Source organism: Sparus aurata, chromosome 16 (genome assembly GCF_900880675.1).
Source record: "Sparus aurata chromosome 16, fSpaAur1.1, whole genome shotgun sequence".
Taxonomy (NCBI): Eukaryota; Metazoa; Chordata; class Actinopteri; order Spariformes; family Sparidae; genus Sparus; species Sparus aurata.
The window spans coordinates 29,497,805-29,514,110 of NC_044202.1; the positions used below are offsets into that span (position 1 = coordinate 29,497,805).

At 40.2% G+C, this 16,306-nt stretch overlaps 1 protein-coding gene across 3 annotated transcripts in view; it reads left to right on the forward strand.

The window, feature by feature from the left end:
• gphna (gephyrin a) overlaps nucleotides 1–16,306 on the forward strand; it is a 143,299-nt gene that overhangs the window by 17,900 nt on the left and 109,093 nt on the right. Inside the window, exons 2-8 of one of the 3 annotated variants that reach the window (XM_030391843.1) lie at nucleotides 9,809–9,887; nucleotides 9,995–10,052; nucleotides 10,634–10,726; nucleotides 10,911–11,005; nucleotides 11,155–11,221; nucleotides 13,587–13,880; nucleotides 15,381–15,482. In XM_030391843.1, coding sequence (XP_030247703.1) covers nucleotides 9,809–9,887; nucleotides 9,995–10,052; nucleotides 10,634–10,726; nucleotides 10,911–11,005; nucleotides 11,155–11,221; nucleotides 13,587–13,880; nucleotides 15,381–15,482 — 788 coding nt within the window. The remainder of the gene's footprint in view (nucleotides 1–9,808; nucleotides 9,888–9,994; nucleotides 10,053–10,633; nucleotides 10,727–10,910; nucleotides 11,006–11,154; nucleotides 11,222–13,586; nucleotides 13,881–15,380; nucleotides 15,483–16,306) is intronic. The other 2 variants (XM_030391844.1, XM_030391845.1) reach the window with 2 other exon arrangements.

The following is a 16,306-nucleotide window of genomic DNA, read 5'->3' on the forward strand; positions in this document are numbered from 1 at the left end:
GAACCCTGAGGAACCCCATACTTCATATCAGTAAACATTGAAGCAATATTATTAAAAGAAATGCATTCTGTTCTTTCCAATAGGTCAGACTTCAGCCAAGCTTTGAAAGCTGAACGTTTCAGAGCCTAAAGGTTCAAAAAGATTATTAGTAATTAGGTAGCCAGAAGGTTGCTGAGACACAACTCTTTCTAAGACTCTTGGGAACCCTAGGTCAAGGTGTGGTTTCTAAAGTAGAGGCTTAACTGCATTCTTAAATCTTGCAGAGACAGCACCAGTCATAAGTGATACATGTTGCGTTGTAGGTCCCAGCGATGGCCCAATATTTAAACAGTTTTGCCTATTGGGGGTCCAGGAGGCATGTATTTCGTTTTGAGGCTGAGACAAGTTTAGACAATGTCTCAAGATAGATACTTTCAAAAATGTGAAGAGCTGAGACTTGCTTGGAATCAGCATAAGGATGTCATCAAATTTGCTGAGGAATCTAGAGAAGAAGACGTCATGAAGTTTGAATCTAATCTCATCATTTTTATTACAAAAGAAATCTAAGAAGGCTGCACAGCTCGCAGACTGTGTTTTTTTGACTAAGTTTAGTCACAGTGTCAAAGTTATATCTAGGGTTGTGTTTGTTATTGCGAATTATGCCAGAGAAATATGCTGTTTTCATGCAGCATTAAGACCATGCTTATGATTAAGTACTATCATCATTTTATCTAAACTTCAAATGATGATTTCCACTTTCCTGCATTCTGGACTTTGTCACTAAGTGTTGCTAAAATTGCTGGGCTGGTATGACAGGAGGTAAAAACATTTGTGTCATGAGTACAAGGACAAGCTAAAGATGCTTCAAATTTATCAGGAAAGTGGTCTGACACTGCAGAAGAGACAGAAGCGACATTCAGGGCTGACACATCTAACCCAGTTTTTATAATAGTACAGGGTTTCCTCCAGGATTTTTTTAAACCGTGGGGGAGGTCTGCCCGAGTGGAAGAGGGGTGGTGACGATGATGACGGCAACATGAATTTTGAAATGTGAAATTATGACTATTTCAAACTGAATGTTTTTCTAAATACATTATTTACTATAGGGTTTCCGGTACATGGCTTGAAAATAATAATTGCAAATAGGATCTTGCAGTATCACTAGGCCAAAACAACAAACACAACAACAACAAATTAAAGACAGGGTTTGTACGGGTACTTGAAATCCGTGAAAGTGCTTGAATTTCAATGTTGTATTTTCAAGGCCTAAAAAGTGCTGGGATTTTAGTTTAAGTGCTTGAAAGTGCTTGACATTATCATGTCTTTCACAAAATTGAGATGGACTGGATAGTTTGCTTATTACAAGGAGAAATAAAATCGGTAAGAAAACCGTATGTGGAGATGTTTTCTCCTGGGCTCCGCAGAGCCTCTCTGCGACCTGCCAGTCTGTGTAGCCCTGCCCCTTTCGAAGGGCGACAGCAGGATATGACAAAATGCTGGGAGGCTGCTGTTTTAACGAGCAGTGGCTTGAAAATTATAAGTACAAACTATGGTTAAGACGAGGACCGAATCAAAGAGTTGGCGTCATGCAAGGTCTGCAAAAAAGATGTGCAGATGTGTGCAATGGGAGAGTCTGCGCTCTAAAGTCACATGACATGTAAGTGAAGACTTTTTGAGTAACTTAGGCCAACGCTGCACGTTAACACTTTGTTTATGCTAACCGCTAACGTTAGCTAAACCATAACAAGCTAAGGAATAATTAGCGGAGCATTAATCACGTTACGTGACCTCGTTAAGTTAGCGCCTGACTGTCTGTGTGTGCAGTCTGTGGCCTGTGTGTGTGTCGTCACACATGCAGCCTGGTAGCAATAGAAGGATGGCTGAGGAGAAGGTGGAATTTGATGCAATTTGGACTGATGACACGTTCAATATTAATAAACTTTGATGAAAAAGTGAACAGCACTCTGTGCAGCACACAGCATCTCGGAGTCACTCACACTGGTGAACACCAGAGGTGAAAGTGCCAGAGTCAGAAACTGACTGTTCAGTTTGTCTATGTGACGTCACACCAGGCACTGACGTCAGTAAGAGCTTTAAGTGTGAAAAGGAAATGTTCACTTTTCTCCACTTCTCATTACTTACTTCTAATAAAGTAAGATTAGATGGCAAGCCAAGACTTCTTACAGATAGGTGACACATTTTGACAGTGTTGGGCAAGTTACTCCAAACACGTAATGCGTTATTCATTACTTGTTACTGTCATTTCAGTTACTTTATTACATTGTGATATTACTGTATTCTAATTGGGACAGTACATATTCTTAGAATGCATCTACATTGTATTGAAAGTTTTTGAAACACACACATTGATTTCCAGTGTAGCCTAAATCTGTTCATGGGGCAGAAAGTGGTCGTACATCTCAAAATGTTCTATGTTAACACTCACATTCAGTTTGGGCAGACCTTTCAAAAACAGCTGGTTGTGTGTGTGTGTTTTTTTGGGGGGGAGCCTACATTGTAAGGCCCTTTAGCTAATGTTTGTGTTTAACAGAAGTTTTTGTATGTTTTATCTGGATGCAAACTTATGTAACAGACTGACATTATGTCGCTATATTTATATTACAGTCAGTAGCCCAGCAGCACTAACCTGTTGAGGCAATAATAGCTTACCTTGTCGTTGCTAGCCTGAACGGGGATCTTGCTCACAATTTTTATAAAAGACGGAGAATCCACTATTGAAAGTGGCAGCATGTCTTTGACAACATACTTTGCCACCAGTCTCCTCGCTTCTTGAGGTTCAAGCATCGCAGTACAGGAGAAGGTTTTTTCTCCGCTCTCATCCTCAGTTTGCTTTCTTTTGGTCACTAGCTTAATGTTAGTGTGACACCGCTCTAGATGTTTCGTTAAATGACTTGTGCTATTTTGCGAGGTAGAGAGATCTTTTGGTTTTGCACACAAAATGCACTTACCTATAATGTTCTTCACATCCTTCCAGTCATCTTCTCCTCGATCAAAAGTTCTCATTATATGCATTATAACACGCGTTACTGAGACTTGTACTGAGTAAAATATTACCTTTTTTGGTTTTGGAATGCCTTACATTACTGTGTTACAGCAAAAAGTAATGCATTACAGTAATTGCATTACTTTTGTAACGCGTTACTCCCAACACTGCATTCTGAAACATAAAGATCTATGTCAAAAAAGAAAATTACAGCGTGCTCTCAGTCTCTCATTGTCTCGGTGCGAGTGTTCCTGAAGAACGTGGTGGCTTCCTTTTTTTTGGTTCTCCTTTAATTTCTAAACTTCTTGCTATCATGAAACATGATTTTAGATGTTCGCAGCATAATACAATGTACAAAAATGAGTGTATATATTCCTGTAGATATGTATTTTACCCCAGCAATAAGGTGCTGGAAATATTTGAAAATGACCCTTAAAAGTGCTTGAAAAGTGCTTGAATTTGACCTTGAAAAATGTGTACGAACCCTGTAAAGATGTAAGTTAAATAACTAAACTAGTCTATACTGAATACCTCAACCTCCTTCTCTGCCTCTCCTCTTTTCTCTCCTCCACTCACCTCCTGCACTACTTCTGCCTGTGCTCTTATCTAATATATTATTGGGAAGTGTTAAATTCGTTCACATCACCAATACCACGCAGGTAATGTTAGGAATATTTAAATATTACACTTATCATGGTACACATCATTATCATTTCTATTGACTTGAGAGAATAACATCACGACAATAAGTCAAGAACATTGAGCCTCTCCTTTATGTAAGGTTACCTGACTCTCTTCCTCTGGAACCTTTCTCTTCTTTTGAAAATAGTTTAATATACTCATCTGAAAATGTAACCAGAAAAGAGTCATGGCAGAAAATGACCTGGGCATTACCTAAGCTAACGTTATGTCGTGCTGTTCAAAACGTGTAACTGAAACGTAACAGGTTTCCTCTATCAATAGAAAATTAAGTTTTACAGTAAAAAATTAATCTACAACAAAATAATATCTCTCTCTACTGTATAACCAAAGACTCGACCTGCTTTATTAGGCCTAAAGTAATCTCTCTTTAACAACTGTCAATGGTACAAAAATAAAATAAAAATAAGAATCTCTCTGAAATAATGATAGAAATAATGCGTATCCTGTATTAACCAATCAGTAACACATTTATCAGGATTTTTTATGTAGCCTGATCCATCTATACATTGGGGTCGTTTTCACTGGTTTGAACAAAACTGTATATATAGGCCTATAAAAAATATATAACCTAGCTTAGGTACCTTTCTTTCACCCTTTTCTCTCCCTCCACGTCGGACTGTTGTCTCTACTCTCTTCGTCTTTTGCCCGCCACAGCTAGACAGGCAGGTGGTGACTCCGGTGTTGGTTTTTCAAAATAAGGGTAGGCTATTTGCAGCGTAGCGTCACATTTCATGAAAAACACCATGTTTTGTGCCAAAATCACATTTCATACAATAATTTACATTAATATAAACATAAAACAACATAAAAACAAGGTTTTAAAAAAACCCAACATTATTCTGAAGGTGTGGCAGCTTTTATTTTGCCGTGGCGGTGTGTCACAATCAATTACATATAGAGGAAACCTTGTAGTAACAATAATACATTGGACTTCTATTTTTCACTTTTCTGGACACTCAAAGTGATTAATGTAGATGTAATTGTTCTCTAAGCTAACCCTGGTACTATGCATCAAATGGCAACATTGTGAACCTTTTCCTTTCAAGGAATACCATCATAAATCCATATATTGGAATAAAGAATAAGAATAATGTTTCCCTCTGAAGTATAGTGTAGTGGAAAAAGTAGCTGGAAAAATTCCATTGAAACACTCATGTAATGTAAATTGTTCTAATGTACAGCACTACCCTTTACTAAACCACTGATTCGCTGTCAAGCTGGCTATTAGATTCCTGCTGCAGTTTTGTCCCAATTTTCAATAAATTTACCTAAAATCTTTTTTTCTCAATTTTTAATATGTCATCTTAGTTAGTATTTTACCGTTAACAGTTAGCAGTAACAACTGCTATATATAAATGCAGCAATGGTTCTCACAAATTAGGTAACAAACATAGCAGGAAACACTCAGCAGACTCAAAACTCCACAGCACTATCTTCTCCTGTGCTACAGAAAGATGCTCTGATGCTTATTGCTGTTACAGTAATAACATAGTAACACAGCAGATTGAAAGGTATTTCAATCTGCCTTGTTACTGCTGGAACATCAATGAAAAACTGTGGCTGGTGCTCTCCTGCTGACATGGCATACTAGGGCGGGCCATACTTATGTGAAAACCTGAATATAAAGGAAATCCTAACATGAGGGGTGTCTAAATTACGTATTTTTTAATGAGGAATTCAAATATGAGTTTATTTTTTTAATTGGATAACTCTAACCTACATCAATTTTGTATTTAAATAACTAATTCTACCCTTTCGAAACCCTTTGTAAGATATAAGAAGATGTTAGGGAAATTAATGGACAAATCCAATTCAAATTTCCATATTTATTAACAGGTTAATGCATGAACATTGTCAGGTTGCACAAGTCCTGCTTTGATTCATTTTTGGACATCAGTCTCCTGCTGGTCTCTTGAGCCCTGATCCCTCCATCTCCCCTTTCCTGTGAGAAGTATTTGGCATCAGTCACCATTTTCACAACCCTCTCAATGCTCTGTGTGTGGCAAGGCCAGTTGGGCACCTTCATGGGGGTGTTGATGAAGTTCTTCACCTCTGAAGTGCTTAGAGAGCAGGTGAGTGGTGGTTCTGATGCACCCTCTGACCAGCTGATCAAGTCACTAATGGTGGAAGCATCACGGTTGATGTCCGGTGTCCTTCTGGTCCTGACAGAGGAGTCCCCCAACTGAGTGTCTGGGTCCCCATCTCCCCTGATAGCCAGGATTCTCTCCACCCCCTCAATCCTCTCCTTCTGATCCTCAGAGCACAACAGTGTCTGGATGAGGGCTTCACTGTGGGCATACCAAGCAGATCTTTTCACAGTTGGCATCACAATGTCCAGCACCTCCTTCCTCTGGGATTTGAGGCAGTCCAGCTGAAACAGGATGTGCCTAGGCCCTTCAATCCAGGAGTGATTGACCTTCACTTTGAACCAACATGGATAGTACACTCCAATGATAAATTCCACAATGAATCGCAGATTCTTCAGGTTCTTTCCTTTAAGTCCGTGCTTTGACACCCAGAGCCTGAGAAGTCTGTTCGCTGTGGTGAACCAACGGCTGTGGTTCACTGGTCCTATCTCCAACAGAGCTATCCTTGCAGGAAGCACTCCATCCCTGACTGCACAGACAATTTTATACCCATAGTGTTGATCAGTTGAGAGATCTTGAATGACCTTGTCAGACAGCTTGATCAGTGGTGGGCCAACAGAGATCCGGGGGAAGTTTGGATTGATATCCAATTCTGTAACAGAATCAAGGAGTTTTCCTATTGTCCCAGATAATGTGTTGTCTGACAGAGTAGGGCCATCAAGGGCAACAATGAGATGGCGTAGAGGAAGTTCACCAGTGTGCAGGTTGCACACCAACCAGACCAGCTTTCTCCCAATGTGCAGCTCCAGCTTGCGCATGACTCCAGCTTTCACACCAGTGTTGACATTCGTTGAGTCTCCTCCAATGGCCCACAAGGTCTTATCGAAACCCCGCTATTTCAGCCAGGCAAACAGGACCTTAGCAATCCTCTCTGCATGTGACTCCTCTTTACTTGCTTTCTCTGGGGTGAAGTGGAACAGATAGTTGCTGCCTGGCTCACTAACGACACTATAGTGTTCTTCCTTGATCTTTGCAGGAAAAGACTGGACACTGCCCTCAGCCTCCATCATCACATTGGTCAGGTCAATCCGCCCATCAGAGAGGATACAGGAGATCCCACCTTCCTCCCTGCACTTTTCCTCAAACTCTTCTCCCAGCTCTCTCATCAACTTCTCCTGTGCTCTCTTGACCTTGTTCTTATCAATCACTTTACTTGTGTTGTCTTCTGTGATGATTCCCGCATCAATCAGGGCTGCAGTTGCTATGGTTGCAGTTGGCCTCAGCCCTATGCCATACCTTACACCAGCAAGGGCTATGTTTGGAATCTCATCATAGTTTTTCTGTACCTTAACTGAAGCTGCAGGTTCAGGGTCAGTTTCAGGGACAAACTCATCTTCAGCACCACTTCTCTCCACTTCCAGATCCTCATCACCATCTGCTAAAAATCTCTCGATGTCCTTCTTGGTTGCCTTCTCTGCTGCTGCAGAACTTTCCCCCTTGCTCCTTCTCCTTTCCTCTCCCTTCTTCTCCATCCCCTGTCTTTCCAATTTCTTCACCTGTCTCTTGTGCTCTGGCAGATCAGGGCCCCCCATTTGGTGGGGACCTTTACTTCCAACCTTCTCTTTCTGGCCCTTGATGTAGGCAAGCTCCTTAACAGGAATCTTTTTCTCTCTGCTGCAGGAACAGTTAATGTGGGCTTGGTTCACACAGCCCTCACAGCCTTCTTCCTCACAATTGGTTATCTGACACTTGCAAGTCAAAATATCAAATAACTTGTCTAATGAACCTCTCTTTTGCATCAAATTTGCCCTTCCCAAGAGAAAACTTCACTGCCTGATTCCAGACGTCCTTGAGCTTGGACATGATGGTCACCTTTTCATTAATAACAGGTGGCTTGAAAAGAGCATTAGCTTTTCTCCACTGACCAATCAGAGCAGGGTAGATGTCACACACCAGCTGATCCACTGGGTAGTTCCTCCGGTCATCTTCACATTGTTCCCTCAAGTAGATGCCATACCTCAGGATATCCCTCACAGTTGGCAGTTCAGACACCAACAGCTCCTGGCCGTTGCCGACAAAAATACTCAAATGAGAGCTTGATTTTGTCCTTGTCTTAACATGAGCCATTTGACTACTGCATAACTCAACACAATATGAATTTAAACCCGGACCCGTCTGCGCAAAGCTCAATTTTTACGACTGCGCGGACTCCGCGTTCTCGGTGTCACGCAATAGACTGCTCGGTGACACCGTACGCTCAACTATGAAACCTCAAACTTCCGCGGACAGTGCATGTGGAGTCCGCATGGCTCACAGTACGCGCACAGTCCGCCCGACTATGTGGGAGCCTGAACTATCAGGTGGCTCTTATGAGGTAGAAGACTTTTTCCCTCCAGAATTTCCTCTAATCATATAAAATTTAATGTTTCACTTGATAAACCTCCTCAAAATAGTAATTTTCTTACCATTTCTGAGCTAGATGGTATCAAAATTACAATTCAAATCATTCCAGAAGAATAGCAAAATAACCCGAAATTTTAAAATAATCAACTGCAAATTGATGTAGGTTAGGGTTATCAGAATTAAAAATTAAATTCAGATTTGTCTTCTACACACTAAAATACATGATTTGAAGACCCCTCTTAATTGATTTAAATTTTTTTTTGAGTATGGCCCGCCCTAATGGCATACAGATGTGATAAGCATGAGTAAGATGATGACTTTCCAAAAGGCCAAAGGTCAACTCCACTACGACATAAGAATGTTCTACAAACACTTGTCACTGTTCAGCACCATAACTCAGGAACAGAAGGAAGGAATGTAAACTCTTAATAGCCATACAGCAGTTGCACACCACCTCAGTGGTTTGATATTGTGGTTGATATTGTGCTTAAGGTAATTGTTGTTGCAACAGTCTTCTTAACTCCTCTGTGAAAATAGAAAAAAAGTGAAGACGGCATGTTTCTTACTGGAAGTTATTCCCTGAAAAATTCACAGTGATGACTGGCATTTCACCAAGAACTATACTTACTACCTTTTGAATTTAATTAAAGTATTCACTGCATATATTTGTCTGGGCAAACACGGATGAAAACTAAAGGTGTGAATCTACACTGGCCTCACAACTCAATTCGATTGCGAATCAGGTTTCAACAATTCAAATGTAAAAGATTCTTGATGCATTGAGATGCACCTCAGTGTGTGGCATCCTTAATTATCTATATTGCTGCACATGGCTACTTTTCCATCATTTAAATTCCCCTCATATTCAGGAAGTCCTTTTGACAATCACGCTACAGCCGTCTACAAAGTAGAACATTACAAAAACGAAACATTTATGCATCTGCAGTGCCTTACAAGTTTGTTGTTATCTGCAATAATATTGGTTTCACATAGCATCTTACAGATAAGGCATTTATTGACAGCACCTCCTCACAGCTTGACTGTTAGCTGGGCTTGCTGTAACAGTTATTATTTGTAGCTGCAGGTTTGAGCTTCAGGTGAAAATGGCTAATATGATTATAATCGATGTGAGACAGGAGTCACGTCTAGTGTGGGTCTCGTTCAGGTCATGCTTCGTAGCAAGTTAATAAAATCAGACATGTGCCCCGTGATGTCCGTTAAAAAAAAACTATGCAAGTTGTTGTTTTTTTCCACTTTCTTTCACTCACACATGATCTATACCTTCCTCCGAAATACCACCTACATACGTAACATTAGCCTTATGTCCAGCAACAATTCATGTGTGTTGCATGGGAGCAATGTCGCAATATAACTTTATTGTCCAGCTGAGGCCAAACAATCCACAATCAACATAAGCGGCAGACTCTCGATTATGCAGTCTCTACCTCGATGCAGAATCTTCCACGTCGAGAAATTTCCACACCTCTAATGTAAACTGCAGTTTGACTCATGTGGAGGCATACAACTGTTAAGTGTTAATTCTAGTTTTAAATACAGTATATATTCAGTAAAATCTGCATCAGATCCTGTCAGATTTGTTCTGTTGTGTAACTTAAATCTCTCTCCTCATCAGTAAGTGACAGCTGTTTCAAGAACTTAGCTGAGGACAGGAGTGGAGTCAACCTCAAGGACCTTGTCCATGATCCCTCTCTGTGAGTCTGCACAGTGTCCATGGTCTGCACACACACATTGACAAATACAACGCACACATGCAGGTACACTTACATTACACTTTCCATATCTTTGTCACCTTATGCAGGCTCGGAGGAGTCATAGGAGCCTACAAGATTGTTCCAGATGAGATCGATGAAATCAAGGTACATGTCCTTGCTTTGAGTTCAATAGCAGCCACATCACAATAGGTACATGTAACAGTATGCTTTGAAAACAGTCTAGACTTACAGTAACTCACTTATACCATTTTTATTTATTTTTATCTGTCATAGAAGAAGACACACTTGATAACCAAGACACAACCTATGGTGCCTCAACACTGAATTAAAACACTGCCAAATTCCTCCTTTCATACCTCCTGAATCTTTGCTTGTCTGGCTCACAAGTTTTATTAGCAGTTGGCGATGACCAGCCGTCTATCATCCAACACTTAGCCATTCATTATTCTTCAATTCAATGCTTTTTTGGCCACTAACTGAGAATAAATATGACTGTGTCCATGGTTAAAAGTTGAAATATATTCCTTGAGATACGGAGCAGCAACTTGGAGCTGGTAGGGGCATTTGAGCAGGGCAGATGTTTGTCATCACTGGGGTTTAAACCCACATGTTTCTTTTAAGGAACTTGTTTATCCATTGCAGCTGCCAATTGGGCACTTAATGTTGCAGGTAAGTTAATATATGGTGCAGTTGTAAACTTATGTTTGTGTTTTACATGTGTACAGGAAACTCTTCTGGAGTGGTGTGATGAACTGGAGCTGAATCTCATTCTCACTACTGGAGGAACTGGCTTTGCACCACGAGATGTTACACCTGAGGTACAAACAAAAAGAGCCACTGACCGCAAAACTTAATTATTGACATGATACAAACTGGACATTTGGAGACTAAACCAGCAAACCCTACCTGAACATGTATTTATTATACATTTTTTCAAAATTCTTTGGGACATAAAGTGCTTTAAATCTTGTAACTAATAAAGTTCTGGTGTTTGAGTTGTAGGCCACCAGGGAGGTGATAGAACGAGAGGCTCCGGGCATGGCTCTGGCCATGCTGATGGGATCACTGAACGTCACACCTCTAGGCATGCTGTCCAGGTAAAGACTTTTCACTACTTAATTCATTGTCAGTTAGTTAAACTTGCTGTCTTCACCAGAGGGTACAGTGCTAATCTGTGTCATTTTAACCAGATTCGCGATGTGGTATTGTCTCTGTACTAATCTCCTTTCTACTGCATTGTCTCCAGGCCAGTGTGTGGTATACGTGGTAAAACTCTGATCATTAACCTGCCAGGGAGCAAGAAGGGCTCTCAGGTAGGATAATTTGATTATGTTTTAATCTAAAATGTCTTGACTAGATTTAGGAGAATAGACTAGGAATAAAATAGTTTATTGATCTATTATTTATTACAGGTACCTGGCCTACCAAATGTAATAGGATTTTAAGTTTCATTTAATTTGGTAAAGAATGCATAATCACTTTTTAAGGACTATGTGGTTTGACTATATAAATAATATATTTTTGCTCTTTTATTCTGTGCATGGTATTAATTTTAGGGACCAAAAAGTTATTAGAAGGAAATTTAGATTTTATGTAATTTAACCACAGTGCAACAGTGGTTTGCCAATTGAGAGCAGTGGAACAAGACGATACTGACATATATATAGGGGCGGTGATAAAAATATTCACATAATTGTCATTCGTATCTCCCAGGATTCAGAATGTATTCACAATGGTCAAAAATCGATTTTCTGAATGTTAATTAGTATCATAATGTTGACAGAACCAAAACTGTAGGGTCTAAACTGCACTTGTCGTGCAGCACCTGGACAATTTAAGTGCCCACAGGCTAGAGTTATCTTGAAATTCATCTTCAAACAAGGCATTGGTTGCAAGTATTTCTTTTATTTAATGACGGGATCATTACCTTTTTCAAGACGAACATTAGGCAGGTCACATGTTTGTGAACACTTTTTATGCTGTCACGTAACGTTATAACGTGACATAAACAACAATTAACAATCTTACAAACACACACACCGCATCATTCAACATGTTAAACGAAATGTGGTGAAGAAAAAAACCTTTGTTTGAACACTAAAACCTTGCTTCTACTCAGCATCTTGTACAGCGATGGACCCTTGGAGCTCACAGTTCAGCAGAGAGGCTGCTTTTACTGCTGGACTTAATAACACAGCAGAACCCACCTCCTTATTTTATTGTTTCCCATGATTCAGAATGTATTCACAGTGGTACACACATGCATGCTTTTAGCTTAATTAATTAATTAGTTATTGCCGTTTTAAAATGAAAAGGCTGCCGATTGTTTATCTTCATTTCCAGTTGTGTTTCATATCGTATTTCAGCAGATTAAGATCCCCAAATTATGGTTTAGCACACAGTAAACTGGAGCAAAAGTCTGAAAATAATGCTCCCTTTTCTATTTTCAATCAAATCATAGGATTACCAGAGATTCACAGCTCTACTGACATATCCTGATATGATAAAACAGTCATTACACAACCAGCAGACATGGGGAAATCTGCATTCATTTTGAGTTTTTTTGCTGGTCACTTCATGAAGAACGGCTTGTTATTCACTCTCATTATACCTCTGGTTGTTTGTAAGGTGCTGAGCAGGTTGTGTAGTGTGAGTTTATCTGAGCTTTTCTGGTGAAGTTGAAAGTTTGTGGGACAAAGTAATGACAAAATCTCCAGCACACTGTTCACCTCACTTGCAGTCAAGAATTCATTTTTAATAACAACGTTTAGTTATAATGACTTGTAAGTGAGGTGAACAGTGTGTGAGAGTTTTTGGCCTGATTTTGTCAGCCCTTGGTCTTCAGTTTACAGGCCAAAAAGCCAGAACAATAAGCTAAAACATTCCATAAAGGTACTGACAAGTATTCAAACCCTTAATTCAGTACTTAGTTGAAGCACCTATGCCAGTGAAACAAGTCAAACATTTGTATCTTGGTTTTGGACCACAGAATCTTGTTTTTCATAGTCTGAGTCCTGTGGGGTATTTTCTTTATAATTAACAAAGGATTTCATGGACCTTTCACTGAGGAGATGCTTTTGTCTGGCCACTCTTGTTGAAGCTAAAATGTAAAGTGGCCATCAGGCTCTCGGTAACCTCTTCACCAAGGCCATTTCCCTTGATTAGTTGGTTTGGCTATTGGACTCCTGGTAGTTCCAAACTTTTTCCATTTAAGAATTATGGAGGAAATTGCACTCTTGCTAATGTCAATGCAGCCGACAGTATTGTGTATGTGTCTGATCTTCAAAGGCAGTTACTTTAACCATATGGCTTGCATTTTTGATTAGCATTGTCAGCTTGCAGGCCTGTCCAAATCAAGTCCAATTAACTTAATTTGCCAGAGCTGGACTCCGGTCAAGATGTGAAAACATTTCAAAGATGGTAAAGAAAAATTGCCACCTGAGCTAAATTGAGTTTGTCATAGAAAAGGGTCAGAATAAGGTGAGTGAGTTTTAATGAATTTATCATAACAATGCAACATAAAAACATTTGAAAAAAGTTGTGAAAGTGAAGTGGTCTGAATACTTTGTTCCTGCTAGTCCTTAGAGCATTGATAAATTACTAGGTCCAAGCTTCCTCTTACTTTTCATGTAATATATTTGGTAGCAATTTGAAGGTGCTCTGTGTGGTTTTCTTCAGGAGTGTTTTCAGTTCATCCTGCCTGCTTTGCCCCATGCTATTGACCTGCTGCGCGAGGCCACAGTCGGGGTGAAAGCCACACATGCAGCTCTGGAACAGCTGCCCTCCCCTTCTCCTCTGCTGGCGAACACACATAGCAACACACACAGTAACATGCACACCATGGAGCGTGGCACCCAGTGTGAGGAAGAGGAGGATGAGGAGGAAGACAGGAGGAGAGGTCGACATGCACACAACCACCACCATCACCAGCATGGGTCCTCCCACATCACCGCAGCTGCCATCGCTGCAAAGGTAACCATTCAAAAGGAGAAACCACAACCAGTGTGGCTGCTGCAGCAGGAAATTTGATAGATGAAACTTTAATGATCCTTATGGGGGAATTGGCTCAATAATATAGGCTGCTGCAGTACTCCAAATAAAAAACACATATTAGTGGCATTTGAAAATCTTCAAAAACATTCCTGTATTTTAACCTCTTTTTTTACTTGAGAAAAAAATTACTTTATTAAATAGTGCTTGAGTAGTGCTCCAGTGATTGCTTGAAAAAGTTTGCTGGAAAATTAGCCAATTTATATCATGGCATGTTACTTTTAACATGAGATGTTTAGTCCCCATTTTCAGATGGTACTAAGATCTGTGTCTGGATATAGAACCCTAATGCATGCAGAATGGGTTGTGTCATACATTTAACACATTTCTCCCACCTCGCCAATACAAACACTGAGTTGTTGGCGACAGCAATGTGAACACAAAACTCTACAAGGCTCCTATAAGTGCTGTCAATCTTACTCACTAAACCCATTCGAATTTCCTTCCTTATCATTTTAATATTTAAATTATGTTCAAATTTTGGAATGCACAATTTTAGCCAATATATAACAGTATCTAAATATACACTGTTATGCACCTATGCATTTCCAAGCCACTAACAGCATGTGGTTGATATACATGATATACCGAGTTCCGCCAATACACCCGTCTGCTCAATCGTAACATTTTGTTCTATTTTTATGGAATAAGATAACTAATAACAACTAAATTTTTCAGAAAATTAAACACTTGTACAAACATAAGAGTGATAAGAACTACCAAAAATGACAGAAGCCATCTGGTGAAAATGAATTTGATGTGTCCTTGCAGTTTTAGACCCCTGCCCTATCAGCTAACACTGACGGGCTGGATTTGGTGCCCTGTACTGCAGCCAACCACAAGGGGCTAATCAAGAAGTTTTGGCTTCACAAACATTTTAGGACAGTTTCAGAAATAATATCCATCCATGTATCATATTTGAAAGCTCATATGGCTATTCATGTTAACTGAGCATGCACCTGGCATTGTAAACAGGAAACAAATTGTATACACTGGTCGGTTGATTGGTTACAGATACAGTACAATGACTGAGGCAGGGAAATGAGACCACTCTTTTTCACATATTATTTTTATCAGCAAAACATTGTAAGATTGAAAATTCTTTTAACTGGGGCAATAGCCTACAGGTAAAATGGAAAGGCCAATTTTCAGATGTCATTAACAAGATAACATATGAACATGTCAATTCAGGTATGAATGTAGTCCTTCCAATTTCAAAAACCTCCAGATTTTTTGAATAGAATTGAATTAGAAGTGGTCTACTATGTGGAGCAGTTATTGCATCAAAGTTTCCATATATTATTCATTAACCAGATTGAGGCATTTCATTTCATCTCATTCGCCTTTCTGTCTGTGGGGACACGTGTCTGTTTGTCTGTTTGTTCGTGCCCACACCCGCATGCATGTGTGTGTGCCCATCAGACAAGCCATGCCGTGGTCATGGCTAAGGGAGGTCCCTACCTGCCCAGAAGTACACCTGCCCCTCCCACTCATTTCACTTGTTCCTGTAGCCATGACCTGCAGGTGAGACAATCACACACTCACACACTCTCTCTCTCTCTCTCTCACTCACTCACTCACTCACTCACTCACTCACTCACTCACTCACTCACTCACTCACTCACTCACACACACACACACACACACACACACACACCCTAACCCACACCATAAACACACCTGTCCTCTCTGTCTTCAGTCCGTTGATCATCTCTGTCAGTCACACAATTCTGGCCCTGTTGTTCATACACGGATAACAATCTCTGAATCAGCTTGCTCTAGAGGAAGAAGAAGAAGAAGACTTTTTAACTGTGTAAATAGGTAAACTTTTAATGTGGCCAAGAAATCGATAAATGCAGCTTTTTAAAAAAGAACCAATCCATTCTATGAGCAAAACCGATGACTAACTTTAACATAGGGCTGCAGCTATCGAATATTTTTACAATCGAGTATTCTACCGATTATTCCATCAAAAAAAGGTCCCATATTATGAAAAACACGTTTTCTCTGTTCTCTACATATACAAACTGGTCCTCCCTGAGCCTGCCAAATCCCAGAATGAGGAAAACACGCGATTCTTACATTGTCTGTGCAGCCCACCCACAGGTAAAACCGCGCTCCTACAGGCTGTTCAGATTCAGCTCCTTTTGTTACGTAACGAAAAGAGTCATTTTCATAGGCTGGCCTCCTCTGCGCGGTGATAGGAGATATCCGAGAGGGGGGCGTTCATCCCTGAGGTGAAGTTCGGTGTGTCCAGCTGTAAGATAGCAGTGTTTCGCAATGTCGTCACTCAGAGTTAGACACGCAAATTGCTCTGTTGTTGGATGTAAAAATCAACATAAGTGCCT